We start from the raw sequence: 21195 nt of genomic DNA, 5'->3' as shown, positions 1-21195 counted from the left end.
ATACTTTATTCATCCCCCAATGGGGGAAATTCAAAATTAGTCAAGTGGCTCAAAATGTTTTCTTTTTTAACATTTTACAATGATTGTATATTAGAACAATAACAACAACAGCCATAATAATAATAAATTAATACATAAATAAATGAATAAATAAATTTGAGAAAAACATGTTAGCAGTCACTGTTAAAAAGCCTTGTGGCTGTGGGGACAAATGACCATTGTATGTCCTGCCAGGATGCTGTGGAGAGGATGTTTATTGTTCTCCAAAACAGAATCTAATTTCCTCCTCATTCATTGCCCCAACAGAGCATTGAGAGGCCTTCAGCCTACCACAGAACTGGCCTTTTTCACCAGTTTGTCCAGTAGGGCTGTCGTGGTTGAGAAATTCCCCCTGCGGTGAGTCAGGGCGGCTCAATATCGCGATATTATTGCACCATCTTTTCTTTTTTTTCTTTTTTACTTTTTAAATCCATCTATCTAGCAAATTTGTTTCTTATTTACTAAAATACTAAACTCATTGCAAAATTTCCTCTGAAACATGGCGCTTACACATTTAAAAAAAGGTTATAAAAAATTTATAACACTTTTTATTTTACTGTTAGGCGTTTATGTCTGTCACTGTCTCTGCTGTACTTGCCGACTCCAAGCTGTCGGCTGGCACCGACATGAGCTGCTCCACGACTGTGTGGCAGGAGGTGGTGGCAGCTATGCCTCAATAGCTGGCTGGTAGCTTGCTAGGTGAGCCCTAAAATTCGTTGCATTTGGTTGTTTTACTTGAACTGTTTTGCCGCATATTTTACAGATTGCCTTTAAATTGGCTGGATCCCCCTTTTCATTTGGCTGAAAGCTGAAATGCTCCCAAAAGGGCGAAGTAACATTTGGTTTTGATACTAGTGCAACTGCCATTGTCACCTTCTCAACATGTGTTATGGCGAGATCAGGTCACGTGCGGAGATGGCGGTGGCCCTGGGCAGTGCGCGGTGGGCTTCTTAATATTGCGATATTTCATTTTTTTGTGGTTACCGCGACAGCCCTATTGTCCAGGCGCCTACAGTTTTTGTCTGTAGTGCAACTCCCTCAGCAGACAACAGCAAAAAACAGTGCACTCTCAATGACAGTGTGATAAAACATGCACAGCATGTCACTGCAGACATTGAAGGACCCGAGCCGTCTCTTCTTCCTGAGAAACTGCCCCTCCTGTACACTGCTTGAATGTTGGCAGACCACTCCAGTTTATTATCCAGTAGCACCCACAGGTATTTGCAGGTCTGAACAGTCTCTATCTCCCCTCCATCAATGCAGACTGACTGGAATGGAGTTTTTGATTTCCTAAAGTCCACCATCAGCTCTTTAGGCTTGGTGGTATTTAGGAGCACACTCCACAAGGTCCCTGTACTCCTTCTCCTGTCCACCGCGAACACATGCCACAACAGCCATATCATCAAAATACTTCTGTATGTGGCAGGACTCAGAGTTGTATCTGAAGTCTGATGTGTACAGGGTGAAAAGAAAAGGAACCAAAACGGTACCCTGCGGAGCCCCAGTACTGCATTCTAGTGTTCCAGAAACACATCTCCCCATCCTGACATACTGTGGTCTGGCAGTCAGATAGTCTATAATCCATGATGTCAGGGAGGGGGCCACACCCATAGCGAGAAACTTGTCTTTCAGTATGAGAGGCTGTATGGTGTTGAAGGCATTGGAGAAGTCAAAGAACATGACTCTCACATATGAACCAGGCACATCCAGATAAGCACATGTCCGATGCAGCATGTACAGAATCACGTCTTCCACTCCTTTCATTCTGGTATGCAAACTGGAGGAGGTCAAGATCCTCAGCAACTTGCAATCTCATGCGACGACCAAGGAGTCAAAGCCACCGGTCTGTAGTCATTCAACCGATATGTAGTCTCATGCCCTAATTTGGGCAACCAGAATGAGACAAGACGTTTTCCACAGGACTGTGACTTTTTCCATCTGAAGGCTCATGTTGAAGAGCCTCTGAAGAGGGACTGCTAGTTGACCAGCACAGTCCCTCAGAAGCCTTGGACAGACTCCATCTGGGCCTGCAGCCTCCCTGACTGAAGTCTCCTGAGCTCAGCTCCAACCTCCTCTATAGTTAGAGACAGAGGTTGTCGCCGAGGGATGATGACAGGAGTGATGTTGCTATCAATTTTAGAGATGGGGGCCAGGCAGTGGGTGCAGCCACAGATGTGAAGGTGTAGCTGGCCTCAGGATGTCTGGTGGTGGAAGGTGCCGTAGAGGTGGAGGTACAGCTGGACAGAAGAAGCCTGTTGGTGAGAGTTGCTGCAGAGGTGGAGGTGCAGTCAGGCGGAGGAGGAGGATTGGCGATGCGAGTTGCCATTGAGGTGGAAGTACAGCTGGGAGTGGAAGCAGTATAGAGGAAGCAGCTGTGGGGGTGGAGGGAGCAGCAGCAGAGGTGGAAAAAGCCACACTATCAAACCTGTTGAAATATTGGTTAAATGTATTGGCTCCATCCACATCACCTTCCACAGACTGAGAGTTTTTCAGTCTGTATCCAGTGATGGTCCTCATGCCCCTCCACACCCCCTCGGGGTTATTGTTCTCCAGCTGTCTCTCTACCTTTTTCTTGTACTCCACCTTAGGTTGACGTAGTGTATTTTTAAGCTCCTGTTGTACATTCCTCCACCTTTCTCCATCCCCATTCTGGAATGCCCTCTTTTCGTGGTTCAGGTCTTTGATGTCACTGGTGATCCATGGTTTGTTATTAGGATAGCACCTTACAGTCCTCACTGGAATCACAGTGTCCCTACAGAAGTTAATGTAGTCAGTGATGGTGCTGACCTTCCTGTCCATGTCAATGTCCATTTCTTCTTCCTCCAGCAGATCAGCCCAGTCTGTGGCATCAAAGCAGTCTCTCAATGCATCACTCGCTTCTGGTGACCACTTCCTGAAAGATCTGGTAGTAACAGGAAGTCTTTGTACATAAGGTCTGTATGTGTGTTTTAGATAGACCATGCTGTGATCAGATCTACCCAGTGGTGGAAGAGACGCTGCCCTGTAAGCCTCCTTCACGTTAGCATAACAGATCTAATGTCCTTTCTCCACGTGTTGAACAGTCCAAATACTGTACAAAGCCAGTCAGGCAGGAAGATAAAGAAACGTGGTTGAAATCCCCTGTGATTGCAATGAATGCCTCAGGATGCTGGGTCTGTATCCTAGCAACAGCATCATGGATAACGTCACACGCCGTTGTCGGTGCAGCCCTCGGTGGAATGTAAACAACGATGACGACTGTATATGGGCGCATAGAAAGCACGGAAACCAACTGACAGCAGTTCAGTGTCTGGACAGCATACCGCTCCTTAACGGTCACATTGCGGGAGTTAACCCATCTCTGATTAAAAACAGGATAATACCCCCGCCTTTCCGCTTACCGCTCGTACCCAGGTCATGATCCGCTCGTACGGCTGTGAACTTCAGCCAGGACTCAGACAGAAAGATCAAACTGCTCTCCTTATACAGCCGTTTGTTCCGCACAAGCACCTCTAGCTCATCCCACTTGTTTGGTAGCGAGTTAGTGTTCCCCATAATCACCAAGGGCAAAAAAGGCTTGTACCTCCACCTCCTGTTGTGCCTCTTTGCCTTTAGTTTTGCTCGAGCGCTGCATCTACGGTACAGCTTTCTTAGCTCGGTCAGAATTGGATGTTTAATTCTGTGTCCAATCGTTGAAGTGCCAACAGTTCTTCTCTTGTGTTCACGGCTCTACTGGTAGCAGTGCACATTGTCAAAAAATAAAAATAAAATTAAATGTAAAGAAAAAGCAGATCACTAAAAATAAAAAAAGTTTAGATTAAAACTAAAATTACATATAATCATTAAAAAAATTATCTAATTAATTAGAGGCTTTGTAATTAATTGATTGAAATGAATCGCATTTTTGATCGCATATATTTGACCTGAAAACAGTGAGAAGCAATTTTTTTTCACATGGATTTTAGTATACCATTGAATAACAATTGAATAACAATTGAATACATAAGCTTAAGCAACAAAACATTGTTTATTTTTTTTCAAGGTGGTGCTTAACCAACCGTGCTCTTACGGACGCTTCCATCCATCCGTCCATTTTTTTTTTATGCCTTTTAATAGACAGGACAGATAAAAAGAGACAGAAAGCAGAGAGAGGGGGAATGACACGCAGTAAAAGGCCGTCAGATGTGGGATTCGAACCGGGGCCGACTGCAGCGAGGACTGTAGCCTCTATACACGGGGCGCCAGCACAACCCACTACTACGCTACCGACCATCCGTCTGCTTTTTAAAACAGAATTTCCCATCCACGGGGCCAACCGAAGCGGTCTCATCAGCTTCTTCATTCACGTTTGACTATTGTTCACTGTGGTTTGTTGTTGTCTGAAGTCAGTGGCGACACCAGAGTATTTTTTCTGGTTCAACTACGGTGGGGCTAACCCATACAGCGGTGGGGCTCAAATCAATGCCATAATTTCAATGTGAATATATATTCAATAAAACAACACCCTCCCACAGCTAGAAACACTCTCACACACACACACAGACCCCGACAGAGAGAGAGAGACGGTATAATTAATAGTCAAGTTGTCCTAAAGCCATATATAGTTTACCACACAACAGCCATAAGTCAAAACACAGCCACGACCAATTAAATATGCTAATTAGGCAACTAGACTGCAGCCAGGAAGAGCATGAAACAGGCAACAGGCAAAACAAAATAACAAAGTCAGCAAAGTTTCCAAAAACAATGTTAAAACTCACCAGGTTGAGATATTCAAATTATTGCAGCTGCCTGACGTGGAGGTGCTGTTGGACTCCGCACTTCTCTTGGTTTTATGGTAGGGCTAACACAATTCTTGGCCCTACCCTGGCGCCGCCTATGTCCGAAGTCATGAACGTCCAAAAATAAGTGCTATTAAAATGCGTCAAATTTTAACGCATTAAATTTTGTGTAATTAATTATTACACAAATTAATTAATCTTAATTATTGCGTTACGTATAACCGTAAAACACTTCAGGGCAGATTCAAGCAGGATTTACAGTACACAGTAAGTCATATTCTGCCACAGTAGTCACAAGCTTTCCGTCAAGTCATATTTTCTTTTGGAAATGGCATAAGGTTTAAACAGTTTGAGCTGAAATGTCCATGTGATGTTTTCAATAAACATTTCCAAACTGTTCCTGCCATCAGCAGCTGGACTCATCTGTGTGTGTGTGTGTGTGTGTGTGTTTACTCTGCAGTGATGCGTTGCTGTTCTTGTATCAGCCTCTGGTTCTCCTCCTCGAGTTTTTGGTTGTGCTGCTGAAGAGCGTCTCCCCGCTGCAGACCGTGAAGCAGCAGCTCCCTCACTGCCTCCACCGGATCAGCGACGGCCTTCAGCGAGACGCAGCCCAGCCTGAACTGGAAGAAACAGAAAATTAATCTGCCATTAGGTCCCTTTAAGCCAAAAAGAAACTACATCTCTATTCTTTGGGCTAGTTATTTCCATTCTGAACTAATATAATAATTATTATTAGTTTGAAGGTTTGAATTTGTTAAGCCAAATACAAATTAAATCTCCTAAAATGTAACTGAAACAACTAAATTGATAACTTATTATTTAAGATGTTTCAGAAGAAAAGTGTTGGCCACTAACCCTAACCCACTCCAACCCAGCCAACTTAAACTGCTGATCAGAACAAACAAACCTTTCAAACGCTCAGCTTGGCTGATCTAAAAGGATAAAGAAATTATCTAAACTTTTCAGACACGTGATAAGACACAAACAATGGTTTCATCAATATGTTAAAACAAAGTAATTCAGTCACTCAGACATTGGGAGCATTTTATCTTCTTTTAAACAAACCTACAACAGTGACAGATAACCATGAGATCGGACTGTCCATCGTGTGAGGTATAACTCCAGAGACTGTGGTTGGCTCACAGTAACAAGCAAAGTTATCAGCTGGAAAACAAATTGCTAAGTAAATGTTTTTAAAAATCCCTTTTTTCTGTTCCAGGGAGCATTTATTAGGGTGTCTGAAGTCACAGACCAGTGTAAAACTCCCAGAAACACCACCCTGACATAGAAACTAGTTCAGAACTGAATAAGCTCTTTGGATGAGAGGTGAAACATCTTCAACAACCAAGCAGAAGTCATCCAGTTGCCCTTCTTCAAACTCAGGATTATCTGGATGACTGAGAATCTACACCGACACTTTACAGGGAGGAGCCGGAGGAAACGCTCTAATTTAATATTGTCGGGGTAATGTGACAGTTTCAGTTAATATAACAGAAAGGGATGTTTACTGATCCAAGTTCTGCTTTAAGGTCAGACGCCTGATAAAATCACAGATTTTACCAGCTTACTTCTTTACAAACACATTAAAGGAACGTGTTTTTGTTCCTATGTTTAATACCTCTGAGCGTATTTCTTGACTAACTTAATTCTGCCCTTTGACTCCCAGACACCCAGATTGATGACTTCAACTCTAAAGTTTGGGTTTTATTACTTGGTTAAAGCTGAATGATGTATTTATGACCTTTTCACTGACACGTAAAGACTCCAAAGAAACAAAGTTTTTCCTTAAATACGTAGATAAGACATTTATCATCCTTGCTGAACTCTGTAGTGAGAAACTCCATAAATAATGTAACTTTACGGAGGAGACAGAGCTGCAGACTGAGTCAGTCCAATGAAATATGCAACACACACATTCCAACACAACATCTTTAAAACATTTGATCAGCAGTGTTCTTTGTAATAAAGAAATGCATCAAATCCTGAAACTGGATTTCACTTGAGAACCCAAAGAAGTTACTCTGTAGGTAGCATTAATGATCTGAATCTGATTCTGGCAGTCAGAGGTGAGATAACTGAGGTCTGTACCAGGAGCTGTTGGCATACAGAGTCAGATAGACCCAGTTAATGCTCACTGAGTAAAGGTCTGTAACTTCTTTTGTTTTATTTCATGTTTGACTTAAGGTATAAAATCTAAAGTAAGAAAACATTAATAAATAATACACCAATAAGCCACCACTTGATATTGAGTAGGTCCTTCATCTGCTACCAAGGTGTGGACTCCTTTAGACACATGAAGGTTCTGCTGTGGCTCCAAGCTGTCAGTAGCAGGTCTGTTAAGTCCTGTGCGTTGTGCTGTGCAGCCAAGTCCGTCCTGCACATCTCACAGATGCTCGATTTGACAAAGATCCGGAAAAGTTAGAGCCCAAGACTACTTCTGTGTTTGGAGTAAAAGGTTCTACACTCCGACGGTTTCAGTCCACCGGTGAAGTTATTCTTCTGAAGGGCCCCACTCACCTGTGAAGAGAAAAGGCCCAACGCTCTTTTCTTTATATCTGCAGACTCTTGCAGTCCTTGAGAAACTCTACTTCTCCTTTCACAGTTTTTCTGATGATGTCAAAGTTTATTGACCCTTAAATCCCTCAAAGAGCAGTTTGTTGTTGCCGCTGCTTGCGTGTTTGAAAGGCATCAACTCCTGGATGAGCTTAAACTTCCTAAAATAAAATTTTAAAAAATCGTATTCAGACATTCTGAAGTTCCAGGTATGAGTCCAGATATGAGTCTCCCCCTTCTACCATCTAAGTCCTGATGCTCATGTGTCCATTGCACTCCCCCTATGCAACACAATATCATGAACTTTTTCAGAAATGCCATCCAGCAAACTGAGCTATTGAAGCTTTTCAATTGGATCAGACAACACAGGTCGGCCTTAGCTCCCAATATGGATCACTATGGAGCCTCGATCACCCATGACCACTGCTGACTGGGAACATCAGCTGCATCAGCTGTGGAGATGCTGGAACTCAACCAACTAGCCATGACAACTCAGTTCTCGTTAAAGTCGTCAAATACTTGGAGCTGCCCATTTTTCTGCTTACATATCAACTTCAAAGACAGGATGTCATGATGTCATGGGTTCTTAGTGTCCAATTTCAGATTTTTTCAGATTTCAGTGAGATTTAGTTTTCACGGCTTATTTACGGTTGTGAATCCTCCGGAGGTCACTGACAGAGAACCGAGTCAGCTCTTCCCACCTTCTGTGTTTCTTCTCAGTGTTTCAGATTTGCCAGTTATTACTTCACCACCGTCTGGAAATGTTAAGTAAATAAGCTTTGAGTGAAATACTGCTTGAAATAGAAATGCCTCTTCTGAGCTGCTGAAACACTTCCAGAGGTTGCATCATTCAGTCTGTGGTTAAACTCGACCTTCCGTTGTCACCTGCGTGCTCACGTCAGGGTTGCGGAGCACTCGGTCAGACCTAATATTGATGGGTTTGAAGCCGGTTGGCTGGCTGCACACACAGTGTTGATGTGGGGATTGATGTTTGTATGGAGACACTACGGTTTCAAAGCCATTTCTGACTCACATGTTCACAGAAACTAACTGCTGATGAGTTTCATTTTGGGTGAAATGTGAGCAGCTACACATTCTCTAAATCTACTGCCTTCATTTTCAGGGTGTTACCCTTAACAATAATTTAAGCAGTGTTTCAGAAAAATAAAACAAAAAGGGCTGTGGTAACGCTCTTCTCTGAGCAACAGGAATAACACATTACAACAAACTTGTACATGAAACCCGGAAGAGGTTTTTTCAACCCTCTGAATACATCTACTGGCTGTAGTTAATCTACCATGTTTCTTAATGACATTTTAAGGGCTATAAGCATTTAAATATCACTTAAATGAAATAGAAAAAGTTGGGACTGTGTGGAAAATATAAAAATTTGTTTGAACTTTTCAGTACAGACACGGTGAACTGAACTCAAATGATTTAATCTTTTATATCTTCAACTTGATTTAATTTTTGTTAATATATATAATTTTTTACATTCAAGGCCTGCAACACAACCCAAAACAGTTGGGACAGTGAATCTTTTCCCACTTTGGAATGTTTCCTTCTTCGAACACTTAAAGACATTCAGACATTGAGGAAACCAGGTTCTGAAGAGTTTCAGCTGTTATTTTGTCCCATTCTTCCTGCAAACACGTCTTAAGGTGTGCAACAGTATGGGGGTGCGGTGGGGGGGGGGGGGGGGGGGGGGGTGGTTATTTCAAAGTTCTCCAACATTCTCTATTAGGGACAGGTCAGGACTGCAGGCAGCCAGTCCAGCACCCGTACCCTCTTCTTCCTCAGCCAGGCCTTCGGAAAGTGTGCAGAATATGGTTTTACATTGTCTTGTTGAACAATGCTGGGACGTCCCTGGAAATGTGATTTTGAAGGCAGCATATGTTGCTGTAAAATCTCAGTGAACTTTTCTGCATTAATGCTGCCATCACAGAAGTGGAAATGAGCTTTGCCCCCTGATCCAACCCCATACCATCACAGAGCCTGGCTGCAGGGACTGGTTGCTGACAGCAGGCTGGATGCTGCTTTTGCTCTTTGCTCCATTTCTTCCAACAAAGATGTGGAATACTGATGGGTCTGACCACAGCACACGTTTCCACCGTGTGACGGTCCATCCCAGACGCCTCCGAGCCCAGAGAAGTGGACGCCGCCTCTGGACGAGGTTAACATCAGGCTTCTTTTCTGCACAGTAAAGCTTGTGAATGGAGCTCTGTATTGTAGTGCTTGACAAAGGTTTCCACAGTAATCCCTTGTCCGTGTGCTTCTAAAGGTTGGTCAGACTACAAGCCTGTCTTAAAGACATAAAGACTTGGATGACTCAGAACTGGCTGCTTCTAAATTCAGACAAAACTGAAGTCATTATATTTGGATCTGAGCGCTTCAGGGAGAAATTGTCTAGTTATGTAGTTATTGTAACTACATTGTCTAGTTATGTAGTTACAATGAGGAACCGTGGAGTTATTTCTGACAAGAATTCATAATTTGACTCGCATATAAAACAGTCTGCCTTCTTTCACCTTCGTAATATTGCTAAAATCAGGAACATCCTGTCTCAGGGTGATGCAGAGAAACTAGTTCATGCATTTGTTACTTCAAGACTGGACTACTGTAGTTCCTTATTATTGGGCTGTCCCACATATTCTCTGAAAAGCCTCCAGCTGATCCAAAATGCTGCAGCCAGAGTTCTGATGAGAACTAACAGGAGACATCATGTTTCTCCAGTTTTAGCTTCTCTTCATTGGCTCCCTGTTAAATTCAGAATAGAATTTAAGATTCTTCTTCTCACATATAAAGCTCTTAATGACCGAGCTCCATCATATCTTAAAGATCTCATTGTAAGATATTTTCCTAACAGAGCACTTTGCTCCCAAACTGCAGGTTTACTTGTTCTTCCCAGAGTTTCTAAAAGTAGAATGGGAGGTAGAGCCTTCAGTTATCAGGCCCCTCTCTTGTGGAATAAGCTGCCAGTAAATGTCCGGGAAGCAGACACCCTTTCCACTTTTAAGATTAGGCTTAAAACTTTCCTTTTTGATAAAGCTTATAGTTAGGGATGGCTCAGGTGATCCTGAAAGAAACATCCCATAGTTAAGCTACTATAGGCCTCGACCGCTTGGGGGCCTCATCTGTCACCCCCCCTATATGGATTATTTTGAAATTAATTAAATGGATATAATTGGGGTTCTCTCCAGGTACTCCGGCTTCCTCCCACCATCCAAAAACATGCATGTCAGGTTAATTGGTGACTCCAAATTGTCCGTAGGAGTGAGTGTGAGCGTGCATGGTTGTTTGTCTCTATGTGGCCCTGTGATGGACTGGCGACCTGTCCAGGGTGTACCCCGCCTTTCGCCCGATGACTGCTGGGATAGGCTCCAGCCCCCCCGCTACCCGGATGGATGGATTGATGGATATAATTGGACAATGATTACATTGAATTGAACTCCAATTGGCTTGAATTGGACTATATCATTTAAGTGCCTTGAGATGACATTTGTTGTAATTTGGCGCTATATAAATAAAACTGAAGTGAACTGAATTGAATTGAATTTAAATTAATTTCATAACTCATCTCTTACTCGGTTACCGCTTTACGACAGTCCTCCTGTAGGTCTCGTTAAACACACACACATCTGGCATGTTAACCAGCTCAGAGAACACCTGTGTGGGACTGTGAGGGTGTTAATCTGGGATCTGCTGGTGTTCTGTAGCTCAGATTAGAGGGAATCAGCGGCATCACACTGAAGCCTCTCATTATGATTCATAACTTTATGTCAGAAAAGGAAGGAAACCCTCACACAGCTCTAATGACACACTGCTGCACACTTCTGTAAACTGAAGAACTTCTTTTTTTTTTTTTTTAAACTGCAGCATCGATTAACTTCCCCTTTATTGCAACAGATTCACTTGCATTTCCTTTCTGTCATAAAACTCTCCATGACAACCAGGGTTTGTGTCTAAAGCCTGAGGGAGTGTGTTCACAAATCTGACCTCTGAGCAGGAATTATTCAGAGTTTCCAAACACAGAAAAACAGTGTTCACACAACAAAACCCCAACAATGCAGGCAGAAGTAAAGCAGTTATTTGCTTCAAAGGCTCATTATTTACCTTCCTGAAGACTCCATTTTTCCACATTTAGGTACATAAACATTCAAAGATAATCATTTGATTTTGTTTGGTTATATTGATCAAAGATGGGACCACTTATAGTTTTTCAGACTTCATGAATACCCAGAGGTATCGACTTCCCTATCACCTCCATTCCAAACTCCGAAATAGCTATTGAGCAGCGGGTGGAGATTACGGAATTAACCCTCTGGGGTCTGAGCCCATTTTGGTCGTTTTTGAATACTTTTGCCTTTATATACCCATACTTACCCATGCTTGGTATCTTTGTTTTCAGCACAACTTCATCTATATGATCTAATAGTTACTTTTTCCCTTTGATTTACTTTATTAACACATTGAGCCCAAAAATACACAGAAATGACCAAATCCGAATTTTAAAAAAACACTTGTATTTGTATTACAATAAAAAGCACAAACATGCTCAATGAACTGCTTTTGAACTTGAAAAGGGTAACATAGGTTGCAAATATGAACAAATAAATGTAAAATTTAAATAAAGTAATACATTATACAAATAAAAGCATGTATAATAAAGTAAGTGCAAAGTAACACAGAGAGCTACAGTGCTTTGTATTCCCAGAGTCTCAAATAGCTACTCCCAGAGTTCCAAATAGTGAAAATGTAATAATAGAGGTAAAATTGAGATGCAATCAAACTATATACAAATATTTCAAACAATATACAAACAATGGGACAAAGTTTTTTATTTTTTTTTTATTTGTGCCACTCTGCAAAGCAGTTTCTGTCCACAACAACACACAGCGCCACATCACAAGACTGGCACTTCCAGGGAGTGAGATTTCTTTTTTTGTCGACCTGGTGGAAATGTAGGCAACTCCTGCGGCCTTCAGGCTGGCATCTGTTCCCACAGAATGTGTACAATGCCACAATCTGTTACCACCATGCAAATGTGGGCACTAACATTGTAATTCTCTGGCTCCTTACAACAATGTGAATACTCAGTTTACAAAAAAACCTTACAGGTATAAATAAATACATACAACTAGAAATAAACATAGATAACATTAAATATAACTCAAAATACACACTAGTAAAATCAGAATATTCATCTCCTTGAAAGAAGTATGAAAATTCAGATAACAAAATGACGGACATTTACCCAGCTCTGTATTTATCATTTCAGCCCTGCTCTTCTGGACACATAAACCTACATAAATATATAACGTTATCAGGTAGTTTTATAACGTTTACAATACAGCAGTAAACAAAACAAACGCTACAAATATTCATGATTAGTATGACTTATCTCTCATTACCGACGACGTCGCTGTTGACAAAAGACGGATCTGTCACCTCCTCATCCTCATCGCCGCTCTCCTCCTCCGACGACGATGAAAAGGAAATTACATCGTCTTCGTTGTCGTTCTCGGCATACAACAGCCTGAGGGCCTGATTGACATCCAATGACAGCTTCATTTCTCTCTAAAAAACTCAGTTATCTTGTTCTTCTGTCTTCTTTCTTCTTCCAAAAACACTCGTCTTCTCCTCAAAAATGTCCGCCGCTAACAACCGCGGTTGGCTTCCGGTTCAGCGATTTTTTTTGGCGCTCGCCGCATCCCGTGATCGATGTAAGATGTCTCTAGTACATTGGTTACGTAGAGTAGTATTAACAGATTCGACCACTTTTTCCCGTTTTCTAAAATCACAAAAAATGACGAAGATATGGAAAGAAATGCAATCCCCGCCCCTCCCATCCCGCGCTTTTTTACGATCGGATAAATATTTTTTTACAACCAAATTGAAACTATCATATCTCCGGTTTTACTTGGTGTATGACAAGCTGATGACAGTGCTCCAGGTGACATAGTTTGTTTTCTATGACGCCACAATGACGTCATGCAATCTGATCACGCCTGCATGATCCTAGACCTCAGAGGGTTAAACTTCACTCAAAACTAACCCTAGAGAAAGTTTAACCTCACCTTTTGTGAAGTCATGTGACCCTTGCTGATGGACTTTATTCTACTGCCATGGCATGCTGGGGGTTACATTTTTAAAGTGTGCACAAGTGATCAAATATGGTAACTTGCCCTATAAGAATGTACAAAAAAAGAATACAAGAAGAATTTCTGTGACTTTTGGGGAAACTCAAAAAGATATCATTCCCTCTCCCAACTTGAGCTGTGTTCATATTATAGCAGTTTCATCAGACAAGCAGCACTTACTGAGATCTCTTTCTGCATTTTCTCGTACGTCAGCATCACCGTCCCGCTGTGGTTCGGTGGATCAGGCGTCAATGTGAAGCTGTAGGAGGTGGAGTTTTTTGATCCGGTCAGCGCCTGGTGCAGGTCGTGGATGTACTTCTCCTTCTTCATCTCCAGCTCCTCAGCCTCACTGCTCACCTCCATCTTGCTGACTGCACACACAGAAACAACCAGGAATCTCCAAATAATCCACCTAATAATTTATGTTTTTAATCACAGCTTTAATACATTTTTACTGGTCTTGGTTTGCAGGATCTTTTCACTGGTAGTAAAGCTGTTTTTTAACACTTAACCTGCTGCTGCTCATCTTTAGTAATTGGCTCAGCCCTGCATCGGTGAGAGCGTACAAACATGAAGCTGGTGTTGCAGAATCATCCGAATGCATGTGAAACTCATCAACAATGACTCTTAACGTGAGCCAGTGCGCAGCTAAAGAAAGACCTGCAGGGCCTGTGTGATGCTTCCAGCATCTTCCTGAATCCGGGATGACAGCTGACCCTCATAAATCCTCTGCAAAGCAGCTCAAAGTGTCCACGATTTTACTCTCCAAAGCAAGTGAAGTTAGAAAAATGTGTGCGGTCGCACAAGTGAGGCTGACCAGGCAGCAGATGAGCATAAATCTGTCATGTAAAAAGTGCACAGATGTCACGCTGGGGGAGATTTTTACCTTCTCCTCTCCATGCATCCTGTCCATCAGTCAGCAGCATCTGGAAGCCTGAGCCTAGGCTCCGCCCATCCCAGTCCACACGCAGGAAGTAGGAGTCAGACTCAGATGAAGTGTTGATTTCACACACAGACGTGTGCATTCCTGCAGAGACATAGAACACACATGTTAAAGTGCCAGAGACTCAATTGATCCAGAACTAATCGCTCAGAGAAAATCAGGTGGAAGTGGTGTGTCCACCGTGAAAGGCGCTCAGGATCCAGCGTTGGCTGCCATCCACAACAACACAAATCATGCGATAAAACCATCAACTTAGTCTGGGAATCATCTTCAGGTAATCTGTTTAAGGCGATCGTGTAGCCGAGGTGCAAAACACCTGTGCAATCAATTTTACACCAAGTCATTTTAAACCCGTATACTGACAAAAAACGGAACAAAACAGATCAACCTTCCACAACATGTGACTGATTCCTTAAATGTTGCAGCCAGAAAAACATCATGAACTGTAAAATAAGAGGGAAATACACCATCACCCCTTCCACTGGGGCATCAGACACGACTGCCAGGACAGAATAATCGGCATGTTTCTGACTGAGATGTAGGTCTCCAAGTACAATTGTTTTAAGAGGTTAATACAGTATACAAACTGTTTAAACACAGTAATTAACAGCACACATGCATTACTACGAGTTACACTGTGTACATCTCCGGTTTGGTTCATTGTTGGTGTTGATGAGAAAGCATTCTTTATTAGCATCTGCTGCTAACTTACAGCTACACTGCTAAACTGTTTCCCTCTGGGATCAGTTGAGTAACTGTCTATATCTAGAGCTGGAGTGTTTCTGGTGTGAGTGCAGGAATAGCTTCATTATGTCTGTGTTACTGCATTAAATTACACAGCAGATGTCTAGGTGTTGATGACAGGCAACGTACATACAATGTATGTCTCAATAAGGCCTTAGAAAATTGTGTCAAATTGTAAAAAAAGGACAATATGTCACCTTCAAAACTCAGCAGCCAAAATATGACACTGCAGAAAACCAAGATAACATAGGAAAGCAAGGCAGGGGACCTTTAGGTAACTTTCTTAAACTTAAATTAGAGCTGGACTCTTCTATTACAAATCCATGCTGCTGGAATAGATGCAGGATGTGGTTTGACTTTGTCCATCTGAAACATTCAAGGCCTTCCTTGAAGAAGATGTCATCGGGATGGGAGCAGATGTTGCTCTAAAACCTGTATATACCTTTCAACATTGATGGAGCCTTTTCAGATGTGCAGGTTTCCAGTTACAGAGACACCTGTACAGCTGAACTTTAATGAGCAACATTGCTCCTATATTTAGTACAGTAAGGTCAGCTTGATATTTTAAATGGTCAACATATAGATCTTCAAATTATGTACATAAACAGAGCAAAAGTAGTCTAATACAATTAATCAGCACAAAATTGCAACTTTAATGCATAGAAACTACTGAGGTTCAAATTTGCACGTAAATCCTAGTAAAACCAAAGGCCATAAGGTTCATAGACTGAGAATGAGCTTATTTCTTCCAATTTAACCCCAAACCAGTAAAACGGCTCATTGTGAGATGACCGTTCTGGTTAGTGATGATGTGACCCCAGATTTCCTGGCTGTTCCAGCTCTCTGCTGCCTGGATCCAGCAGGATCTGATTTTACAGCAGCTACTCTGACATTCATCTGGGCAGCAGTGTTTGCAGGGGGCAGAGTTATTGTTTTACAGCGAGAGCAGAGGGACTACTGGGGAGCCAAAGGGGGCGCAGATCTGTAAACCATCAGAGACCCCATAAGGCTTGGCCAGAAGAAGCATAAACACCCCCACAAGAGGAAAAACAATGCCTGCCTGTTGATTCAGAAGACTGCAGAGTGGAGAAGCAAAAAAGTATTTAAACGCTTCTTAAACAGTACCACAGCAGGCCCTCTGTCTTTTCACTTACGTCAACCACATAAAGGTATTTTAACATCTCTGAAGAGTAAACGTCCAGTTTTCACGGGCTGTACTAAAACAGAATTCCCAAACATTCAAGTTAGAGTTATAAGAAATGCAGTCTCACAGCTTATATTTGAAGGTGTTCACATCCAAACTGAAGACGAGCCCTTTGAACATGTGTGGCTTACTGAGGGTTTGCTCAAAACTCAAAACCGTCCACAAAAATCTTTTTCTTTTCAGGTTTTACATTTAATAGCAAGAGTATTTGAGAGGCTAAACTTTCTGTTTTTAATGTAAATAATTGAGCTGAATGTCTTCAAGATCCAAGAAGAAATCCAGTTGCCCTTATTCAAGCTTGTATGATTACCATCCTCTTCTCTGCATGATGGAGCTTTAAGCTGCATTTGTGGATGTTACAGTGAGCTGTGTTCACAGACAATGATTTCTGGAAGCCCAGGCAGTGATTTCCAGGACAGAATCAGGTCTGTTTTTAATGAAGAGCTTCCTGGGGGCCTGAAGGTCACAGAGATGTCTCCAGATTCTCTGAATATTCCATCATCTACAGAATATTGTATCTTGAAAAGATTCAAAGTCTGAGGGACATTATTCTGAATCTCTTCCACAATTTATAGACAGTTTTTTCAGATTATTGAGCCTCAGAGACTTCTGAGAGACTCTGCTTCTCTACTGAGCTCTTTTTAATATCCAATCATGTTACTGACCTGTTGCCAATTAACTCAATTAGTTGCAACTTGTTCCTCCAGCAGTTTCCTTTCATTTCTACATACTTTTTCCAGCCATTTGTTGCCCCAGATCCAACCTGTTGCTGCCATCAAATACAAGATGAGCTCATATTTTCCATGAATTGGTAAAATGTCTCACTTTGAACATTTTAACATGTTTTTTTATGTTCTATTGTGTAAAACTGTCTGATTTGATCATCTGTATTTTAGTTTCTCTCTACGCCATTACGTTATGTCCATGCTTGTACAGTTATTAAGTTTGAATGTTCCTCCATAAAGATGATCTTTGCAAAAAGACAAACTGCCACACTTTAGCTCAAATCTTCCTTGTTGCCAGTTGAGAAGGTGGTGTATTTTTGGGTAAGCTTATGGCTCGGCACAGATATAACACGAGTGTTTTTGGGACAGACGAAAATATGATCGTCCTGAACCAGATGAAATAAAAAAGAAAACAGCGGAGTCTGTTAAGATTCAGACAAAGCTGAGAGGACGGCGCACAGCAAAGATGGAGAACAACTGTAAACATTCCCAAAGCCAGAGCTGAAACGATTCCTCAACTAACTCTATTACAAAAAAATCTATGTAAATTATCAGCTTCAATGATTTGTTTAACTCCCACCAACACATTCTGCTTAGCGGCCTCCCTGTTTCAAAGTTTCCAGTTTTTACTGTTACACAACATGCGCACGTTTGTAGCAGCTTGCTTTGATGGAGGAAACCAGTGAAAACAACGAGGAGCGAAATTAGAGGAAAATTATCTAAAGTTTGTGAGCATTTCAAAGAAAAAGAAAAGAGAAAATACTTGAAAAAGCTAGTTAGCTTAGCACAATAGCACAATGTTGTTTCTTATCCAATTACTCAATTAATCGATGGAATAGTCAATAAAATAATTGATTACAGAGATAATCTCTTGCTGCAACCTGTTACAAACGTACAGCAGCAGCTCTAAAACATCCTGCTGCAAAAAACAGAGTTTAAATAGTACAAAATTACACTTTGCAGCACCTCATTTCTCAGGCTGTGCAAACATTTGCTTGAGAAGCAGGTGTTGGACGGATGTAGCTTCAGTTCTGGCTGCTGTGGTGCTTTGCTGAGACATGCGTCTGGCTGCATGCTGCACAGGTCGGTCATTAGTGTCCGGCTAACTGAGGGGCTAGTTTCTCTGCTCAGCCTGTACTTGCACATAATGAGAGGCTTAGTATTAGAGCATTACAGTGTTTACAGAGCTGCGATGACACGGTTGCATGCTGCTGGACTAATCATTTACAATAGTTCTGCTCATTTTGGTCATTACGCGACTAAAGGACTCAGAGGAAAACCAGTGTTTACCAATCACCCTCATTCCTCCAGAGGTCTGCACATATTTCACTCAACAAATACCTCATTTTTTTAGGTTAATATTAGGGCACGAGGAACTTTCAAACACCAAAGATGTTACCAAAGATCAAATGTTCTGTTTTGTCCAATCAATGGCTAAAAAAAAATAAAAATAAAAAATCTAAGATATTCAGTTTCAGGACAAAACAAAATGGAACAATTTAAGTATCTGGTACCAGAAAATGTTCAGGAAAAAAAGTATTGCATAGTATTATATAGTATAAAGAGTATTGCTACAGCTCCAGTCCGTCTCCAACTGTCACTTTGTCATTTGCAAAACAATCACATAATGTAACTTTCTCTGTTCAAGTTATTTCAAACTGGTTTTTGGTGCAGATTCTCAGTCAGCAAGGTCATGGTAGTCATCATAGATTGAATAAAGGCAACTGGTCTTCCAGGCTTTTTATTAATAAAAAGATATGTTTTAAAAATTACAACACTTTAGATTCTCTTTTATATTGTCTTCAGTGAATTTTGAGGCATATACTTTCCATACTTTAAGCTATTAAAACCAAATGGGCTCTGGGGAGGATTCATCCTGCCATAAGACCTGTTGCCACTGATTTTCAGTCCACTTCTTGTGTCATTTGGCACAGCTCAGCCTTTTCTCCCTGTTTCCCTTCCTTAAGAACGGCTTCTTGACAGCCACCCTTCCATGGAGACCATTTCTGATGAGGCTTGGGCCAACAGTAGATGGATCAGCTGAAGGTCCAGATGCATCTCTCAGGTCCTGTCAGGTCACAGCTGGATTTTTTCCTCTTTCTTAAGGACATCACTTTCAGATCCTGTTCATCTGCTGGAGATAGTTTTTTAGGCCTGACACTTCTTCTTTTGTCCTCCACTTGTCCAGTTTCCTCAAATGTTTTAAGGACACACTGCACACCATGCTGAGATATGCCAAGTTTTCAGCTAATAGCTCTTTGGGAATCACCTTGTTGCTGCAGAAATCCTATTTTCTGTCTGTCAAACTGTGTTTTCTTTGCTGTTTTTCATAGATGCAGCTAAAGAAATGGGAACAAATTATGTGTCTTTGTGACAGGCTGCTGGTAACAAAGTGCCTAAAGATCCAGTTTAAAATGTCTTCTTTGCTAAGTTGTCTGTTCTGTGTCGACACAACACTGGTTCATCCCTTAAGTTCAGAGCCTGGAGAACTATTGCTTAAGACCACTTTAAATACCTCTGATTTCTAACAAATTTAAGTTTGTCTTGTTTGTGACGTTTGGAAAACATGTCGTTGGGTCGTTTAAAACCACCTAAAGTTGTGGTGAATGTATGTTTTCGACCTCCAAAGTCTTTTCTGTTTAAAATTTACCCGAGCAGCAAGCAGCCAAGGCCTTATTGTATCTGAAGGAGTTATTTAAAACGTGTTTCCGAAGCTGCTTCTCCTCCAAACAATCTGAGTAGAAAACAAGAGAATTCTAAACTGTTAGAATCCAAAGACCCAGAAATCTACTGGTTTACGAGACCGAACAGACCGTAACCAGACTAACAGCAAACCTCTGAGGCACGAGATGTTTGTAAACACAGACAGTGGCACGTGAGACAACCGGAAAAGAACGGCTTGGTTACACTTCGGAGAACATCTAGGGGGTTCCCTCCTACCTGAAGCTGCACCGCGTCGCTCCTGTGGCGGATATCTCTGGAGAAATTCTAGTTTTTGGTCTATGTGACAACTGAGCCTGAGCTCAGCACCACGACAGGCGTAGTTTATGACGTAATCACTAAGCGACACAACCTGAGCAACTGAGCCGCTCTTAACCCCAAAAATGGTCTTTATTTACCACCACTGCGGGGTTAGATGCCTTTCAAATCTTGGATTCAGCAAGAATGGACATAGATTCCTCTGAAAAACTGCAACAATTAGTATCCTTAGTCCTCATATTATTTAAAAGTGTCATTAAAAGGAAGCTGGTGGAACACATAGGGAAACATGACTCTAGAACTAGTGTGTTTCTGCATCAGATTCATAAATATATTCATAAATATATTCATAAATAAAAGTTCAAACAAAGAACTAAATTACAGATTTATGCTTGGATCTTTTATACATCACAATTTTTCTAGAAATGAAATGTAATGTGAATCTGTTGTCATGATACTACTAGAAAATATGTATTAGTTATTTCCCAATTTCATGTTGCTTCATGCTGGCTGTGTAAATGTGGACAATTTCAAAGGATGGCAAACTAAAACAGCAAGCTGCGCACACCTGACCTCATAGAAAGTGAAATTAGTGGGGTTGTATGAAAATAACAAAAAAAGTCTGCACAATCTGTCAGCAACGTCTCAATTCAATTTCTTTTATGATTTTGTGTGATTTGGATAGTTTCAGCTTTCACCTAGATTTCAGGTTACAACTCTCCCTTTCAGTCCACAGATAGACCCCTCTCTTGTCTTTTTCAAAGCTCTTAAAAATGCCTGTGCCTGTGTTTCATAGACCTCGTGATGTTACCCACTGAGGTCAAGAAAGGTTGTCTATGACACTAAGACAAAGGAGATATTTTGGCTTGTTTTCTAAGTTTGTGCCTAGCAACACAAAAAAGGCCAAGATTTCCTCAGATGATGACAAGAGGTGGATAGTCTGATCTTCCTATGATAAAGTAAAATCTTTTTACAACATCTTTTCAATTAATTGACCCTGAAGACTATACAGGCAGGGGTTATACCCCTGGCAGGTACTACCAAGCCAGGCAGTTTTCAGGTTAGAGGCCCATCTAAAAGCAGCATTGCCATCACCTGGCAGTAGGAT

The 21195-nt window shown here is 41.5% G+C and overlaps 1 protein-coding gene across 3 annotated transcripts in view; it reads right to left on the bottom strand.

Moving 5' to 3' along the window:
* Positions 1–20138, bottom strand: part of LOC140276746 (DNA repair protein XRCC4-like) — an 88851-nt gene extending 68713 nt beyond the window's left edge. For 2 of the 3 annotated variants that reach the window (XR_011909051.1, XM_072371547.1), the window contains exons 1-4: positions 20049–20138; positions 14379–14519; positions 13673–13863; positions 5253–5419 (exon numbers count right to left, since the gene is read on the bottom strand). Coding sequence is in view for 2 of the 3 variants with exons in the window: in XM_072371547.1 (XP_072227648.1) it covers positions 5253–5419; positions 13673–13863; positions 14379–14517 (497 nt within the window). In the remaining variant the exon portion in view is untranslated. Of the gene's footprint in view, positions 1–5252; positions 5420–13672; positions 13864–14378; positions 14520–18074; positions 18218–20048 lie in introns of those variants that run through there. The other variant, XM_072371548.1, reaches the window with a different exon arrangement.
* Between the last annotated feature and the right edge of the window lie 1057 nt (positions 20139–21195).

This window comes from Leuresthes tenuis, unplaced genomic scaffold (genome assembly GCF_036924035.1).
Source record: "Leuresthes tenuis unplaced genomic scaffold, fLeuTen1.0.hap1 SCAF_19, whole genome shotgun sequence".
NCBI lineage: Eukaryota > Metazoa > Chordata > Actinopteri > Atheriniformes > Atherinopsidae > Leuresthes > Leuresthes tenuis.
The sequence above is the reverse complement of the archived record's forward strand: the minus strand, read 5'-3'. Positions and strand labels throughout refer to the sequence as shown.